Source organism: Pundamilia nyererei, unplaced genomic scaffold (assembly GCF_000239375.1).
Source record: "Pundamilia nyererei isolate P.nyererei 1_Seehausen unplaced genomic scaffold, PunNye1.0 scaffold00005, whole genome shotgun sequence".
Classification (NCBI taxonomy): Eukaryota; Metazoa; Chordata; class Actinopteri; order Cichliformes; family Cichlidae; genus Pundamilia; species Pundamilia nyererei.
The window spans coordinates 364,700-370,780 of record NW_005187406.1 but is presented as its reverse complement, the minus strand read 5'-3'; the positions used below and the strand labels follow the sequence as shown (position 1 = coordinate 370,780).

The window sequence follows — 6,081 nt, the reverse complement described above, 5'->3', positions numbered from 1 at the left end:
GTGTGTGTGTGTGTGTGTGTGTGTGTGAGTGAGGGGAGGGGAGGGGGTGTCCATCTGGAATTTTCTGAAAGACTAATAAAACTCTGTGTTTCACTTTCTACCATTTTTAGAGATTAGACAATGTTGATAATCTGCTCGAATTATTCTTCAAAGAGGAACTGTGTGTTTAGCGTAAAGCAGGCCTAAGAAGCCGGTCATCTCACATCTCATTGGTAGACAGTAACCTCTTTCAAAAAAACAGCTATTTTGTCATAAGAACTTGTTATATATCGGTTAGAATAACAGAAAAACAGACATTTAAGAACTCGGTATCATTTTAATGACTTATTGGGACACTTTTATAGGTTTATAGCGACAGTGCAACCAATTCCGTTGACACTCGGTGGCAAAAAACAAAACAAAGCAAAAACCTTCATTGGGCACTCCTGAGAAATAGCGTGTAAGAACCTGGGCAGTTATCTGATAGCAAGAAACTCATAGGTGGACTCCCCTTTCTTTCTCTCGGGATTTGATGCAGCGTCTAAACACTTAAATCCCCTCCAGAAATAGCATCTCCCCGTCCAAGCTGTCGGCCCACGTAAATCCCTGCAGGGCGTACACCTTGGCCACGTCTCTCTTCCTCTCTAGTAGCCACATAGCTTGTCATCTTGTCCCTCGCCCGCGCACCCCCCCTTCATAGCCGGGATTAGGACACCCGGCCTGCGGCAGAGAGCGCAGGTCATCTCACTGGAGCGCACTGCTCTCACGTGCTGTACCTGGCTGCTTTGCGTAAAAGGCTCACCGGCCTGCTTGACGCGCTCCGACTCTCCGCACGCGAAATCCGCACCTTACATTCGAAAATGACTCTTTATTTACTTGTTGTAAATGACTAAACCTTTAGCCTGTTTTATTATACAACTCTCCACCTGATGTTTACTTCTCAAGCGTCATCTTCTTCTTTTCAAAATTGATTAGCGCAAATTAGCAGTCACGCGATCGTCTGTGATTTCAGTCAGTGATCACAGTAGACAGCTGGTACTTGTCTTTATTTTCAGGTTAAGCAGGAATTTGACTCAAAGACACTCAGAATCTCTTATTTATCTCAGGTTTTATCCTCAAAACATTTACCTGGAAAACTCGTTCCTCGAGAGTATTTTATGATTAACTCTCTAATACTTTTTTCCTTCGTCCGTTATAACTGCCACATGAGCGGATAGAGGATATTTTAACATTTTATATTAGGAGACTTAGTTCACTAAGTTTGTATTAATGCCATGGAGCATTTTCAGCCCATCAACTTTCTCTTATCTAATCAATTATTCCAAGGTGTCCGAGTTGACGGTCTGCCCTACATTTGTCCTTGATGTATGAATTAAGAGATTAACCCGCTGACGGAACTGTATTGATTTAGGAAATATAGAATTCAGCTCAGCTATACTCCAATATTCAGAACTTTTACTTTTTTGGGATTGAGTTCAATTGTTCCACAGGAATGATTCAATCTGGGCTTTTCTACAAGGTGTAACGGGAGAAAGGGAGAGAAGGTCAGGCAGCTTTTAGGGATTACGACGGATTTTCCTTAACCTGGGGTCAGTCATGAAAAGTCACTGCAACTGATACAGTATAAAATTAAAAATATAGTGGCCCTTTATAATAAAGTCCTTGACCTATAGTATAATTTGTCAAAATGCTTTCACCACAATTAGTCTAAGGTGTAATATTCAGTATCGAAAATACTAACTGATTCCAAATGAGTCTAAAATGTCAGTGCAGCAGAGCAAGGAGGTTTTAGAGGAAACGAGACCTGCATTTTGAAGTGTTGAACACCTTTAGATTAATTTAGAAGGAGGCACAATTTATAATGTGACTATTTCTAATATAATACAAAACTTTAAGGCAATGCAAACACGTTTTCATTCTTTAGACACTGTTGTTAGCAGTTTTGGCTGTATGGCGTAATCTCCCCTTTTCAGATTGTCCACATTTTGTTGCATGATACTTCATTTATTGTGTTTTCTGGTGGACATACCTTCTAAAGAAATGACTTGGAGTGCCCCCTTAATCAGATAGGACAACTCTGAAGCATATTACATCTTGCGCACCAAAACAATGTGTAATTAGAATGAAAGAAGGGGTGTTTATGATATTCTATTATGCACATTATGCCCTTAACAATAATGTGCAATTGCAATGTAAGAAGAAGAAACATCATTGGCTGTTTCTTCTAAAATACCCAAAATATGTTAATTGCATAGAAATGCTCAGTGTTAATAATACCTTTCCTTTTAAAATGTCAGTTGTGTTTTGAGATGCTTAAAAATGACAAAAATTACATGGTAAATGTTGAGAAATGACATCATAAGTAGAGAGAGCTTTACTGTAAAGTGAGACCGAAAGCACTACAAGTGTACAGCCAGTGGAAAAAAAACTACATATATGGACACTAGGGAAATAAACTGGTGTAAAATAAGACAGGACTGCTGTGAATTATGTGTGAGAATATGTGTGAGTCAGAGGAGATGCCGGTAAGGAGCAGAGTTAAAGATGAAAAGGAGACAGGAAGAAAGACGAGAGAGGCCAGCCCAGACAGAAATAGTCCAAGAGAGCCAGCGATATTAATAATTTAACAACGAAAATCATTAATATTTGATCGGTGTTGAAGATTGTTGGAACCCCTGCTTACAGTTACCAACAGAGCATGTTTTTATAACGGCATAGCTGTTTTCAATCGTGTTGGTATTTTGTATGAATGTTCTGGACAGATTTGTTGGCAGGAACACAAATGGCCTCACAGCAGTTCTCTGGTAATAACCATGTCATTTTAAAGTCTGCAGGAAATATATTACATAGCGTGATATAAACAACTGCCTTAACTTCAGGGCCTACACAACAGATGTACTTATAAAAGCTTTTGCCACTAGATGAACAAGCTCTAAATGTTGTTGAATATCGCAAGTATGACACACAGATTTACTCACAACAAAAAAAGAGATCTGGGAAGTGTTTTGACCTGAGGTGTTTTGTCATATGTCCTAGTCACTTCTGCGATTTCCTTTGTTTGTCAACCTTCAGTGACCTTAGATAAAAATACACTTAAATCTAGGAAAAAAATATTACAGCATCAGAATCATAAGAATCACTTAAATGTGCCATCAGGACTGGGGTTTTTTTGTACAAAATTCAGCGTGTGAAAGGTTATTTTGTGTGCATATTTTGATTTGGATAATTTTATCAGCTTTGTTTGTGTTTGGTCTTGTCTCACGCCATCCTCCAGTCTCCTTAATAATTACAATGATCACAATGTCTGTTTGGTTAGGAAGAGTATGGTGATGCATCAGAGGTTCACTGTGATCACATTTACCACAGCGACGTATACAACAGTGGAAGAGGTTTTCAAATTGCATGGCTGATCCAGGTCAATAGAAGCTGCTCACATGTATATATAAAACCTAAAGGGCAGTGATGTAGTAACTCATCCAGCTCAATGTTTCACAATTTATAAGATACTGCCTGTAAAATGGCAAATGTGACCTTGACCATGATTAGGTGATCAATGTTTTAAGTTTCACTAAAATCTATTCTTACGTTTTCAATTCAATTTTATTTATATAGCACCAAATCACAACAACAGTCGCCTCAAGGAACTTTATATCGTAAGGTAGATCCTACAATAAAACATTCAGAGAAAAAAACCCAACAATCATATGACCCCCTATGAGCAAGCACTTTGGCGACAATGGGAAGGAAAAACTCAATTTTAACAGGAAGGGGGGGGGTGACCATCTGCTGTGATTGGTTGGGGGCAGAGGAAGAAGACAGGATGAAGGACTTGCTGTAGAAGAGAGCCAGAGATTAATAACAAGTGTGATCTGACTAACGCTCTAACAGGCAACAACGGCATCATGAACTCATTGGTCCTTTAGCTGGATGAGCTAAAAACTGATCTGTCACTTTCTACTTGTCCACCTCTGAAACATGAAACAATACATAGAAACTATTGTGGCTTTTAAATGCACTGACCCTAAGAAGATAAAACTGGATATAGTTATACATCCAATATAAATTAGATTTTATTGATACTTTTATTGATTATTGCCTCCATGATTGCTTTTTTTTGTCACTGTTTTACTGAAGTGTTTGTTGCATTCCATGTAATCATACAATGAATGTGATTTACAGTATCATAACCTGCTCTAGTCTTTTCCTAACCTGTCAAAATTGTGGGTAATTAAAAATCAGGAAGAGTCGGTTATGAATGCTAATCTGGTTCATTTAATCTCCTTTCGTTCAGTACAAGTTGTCAAACAAAACATTCCCATGATCTCTGCTCTACATTTGCACAGTTGATTTTTGGCTAAAAGCTGCAGGTTTGAGTTTGTGGATGTGCTTTGGCGAAGTATAGCCATACTCTGTGCATCTCTGCGATCGGAGCTGGACCTGCAGTGGTCTTATCTTACAACTCAGCTTTTCACATGTCATGTTTAATAGATGACTGCTGCATTTAGATGCATATTTGATGCTTGTCGGAGGCTGACAGTCCGTGTGGTTTCTAAGGGTTTTGCAGTGAGGCAGAAGAGCAGCTTGCTTTAGGCTTTTCTTTTTTGCTGGCGGTTTCTGTGAGGGTGCAGCGCAGAAATCCTGATTGTATTAACTTAATGTGATAAGTTAAAGTGTTAACAGCAGGTCCCAGCAGTGGGATGCTAATGGACATTTGTGCTGACTGTGATGCTTGACTTAGCAGTCAAACAGACACCCAAGAGGACTGTCTGAACATCTAAACCCACTCACTTTCATCAGGCCAAGTTGTCAGTCAACAAGCTTTTCAGGATCTGTTTTCACTGTGCCAGCAGGAGATTGGAAAACCTCAGGCCCACTTACTGATTCCTCCGAAGTTAAATCAATGACATGCATTAGGCTTTCAGGACTTAGTAACTGTTGAACCTAGTTATTTCCTGTCACTTATGAATCATTGTTTAGCTTAAATAAATCAGTAAACAATGCTATCTGCTAGGAGAAAGCTTTTTGAAATGACTCATTTACATGCAAGAGTGTTTTGTTGTGTATTTTCAAGGTTATTTCTTTAGCAAGTTATGCTTAAGAGATAAGAAATACAAATATTTTTGTCTTTATTAAAGAATACAGTTTATCTACCCCCTCTTCAAAGATAACTTGTCAGATTTGTGATACAGGAACAATAAAGTGATCTAAATGTAGATGACACTTTTAATCTACCCACTTTTCCTCTCAGAGCTATCGAGAAGAAACAGGAAAATGGCGAGACCATCGAGCTGTCGGCAGAGGGCCGGCCAGAGCTGGTGGAGGAGAAGGAGATGCCTGTGGTGGACTGCACGTGCTTCGGTCTGCCCAGGCGCTACATCATCGCAATCCTCTCTGGCATTGGTTTCTGCATCTCCTTCGGTATCCGGTGTAACTTGGGCGTGGCTATCGTCAGCATGGTCAACAGCCACACCATCTTCAAAGACAACAAGGAGGTTATAGTGGTGAGTGACAGCAGATGAGTCTGAGTTAATGTTAAATTCTCCCCTGAAGTGACACAGCCAAATTACATATTGTGTAATATGACTGTTTATGTTTATGTTGTTTTAAGATTGTTTTGGCCATGGGGGGGTTGTGCTAGGTACCCTACATATGACTATATATGTCCAATGGACTCATAAAATGCTGAGTTAGGATTTAACAACATGAGAAAATGTTACACTGACTGGAATGATAAAACACGAGTAAGCGTAACAAAGTGTCAGATTATTAAAACTAACACAGCAGTACTTTCATGAAAATGATTTCTCTCTGTATTATCACCTGAAGGCAGCACCTCCTATGATCCCAAGCTAACTAGTCATAAAGAGAAGAGCTAATTTCCGCAACTAACCAGGCCTGAACAATGCAGGCATCCTAAAAACCAACCCACCAAATCAAACAAAGTCAGAGTAAAAACAAAATGCTGGCTATGAAAAAGGTTTATTCCAATTCCAGCTGTTTGATAAAATTAGATATTAAGTATCGGACCACGCCTCCAAACACGCTGCTTCCGGTTCTCATCTATAGCTTCCCCCAGTTCTACAAGCTATTCCCTCTTGTTTA

The 6,081-nt window shown here is 39.3% G+C and overlaps 1 protein-coding gene across 1 annotated transcript in view; it reads left to right on the top strand.

The window, feature by feature from the left end:
- Positions 1-6,081, top strand: part of LOC102209687 (vesicular glutamate transporter 1-like) — a 14,973-nt gene that overhangs the window by 1,121 nt on the left and 7,771 nt on the right. The window contains exon 2 of the mRNA XM_005721597.1: positions 5,228-5,480. Coding sequence (XP_005721654.1) covers positions 5,228-5,480 — 253 coding nt within the window. The remainder of the gene's footprint in view (positions 1-5,227; positions 5,481-6,081) is intronic.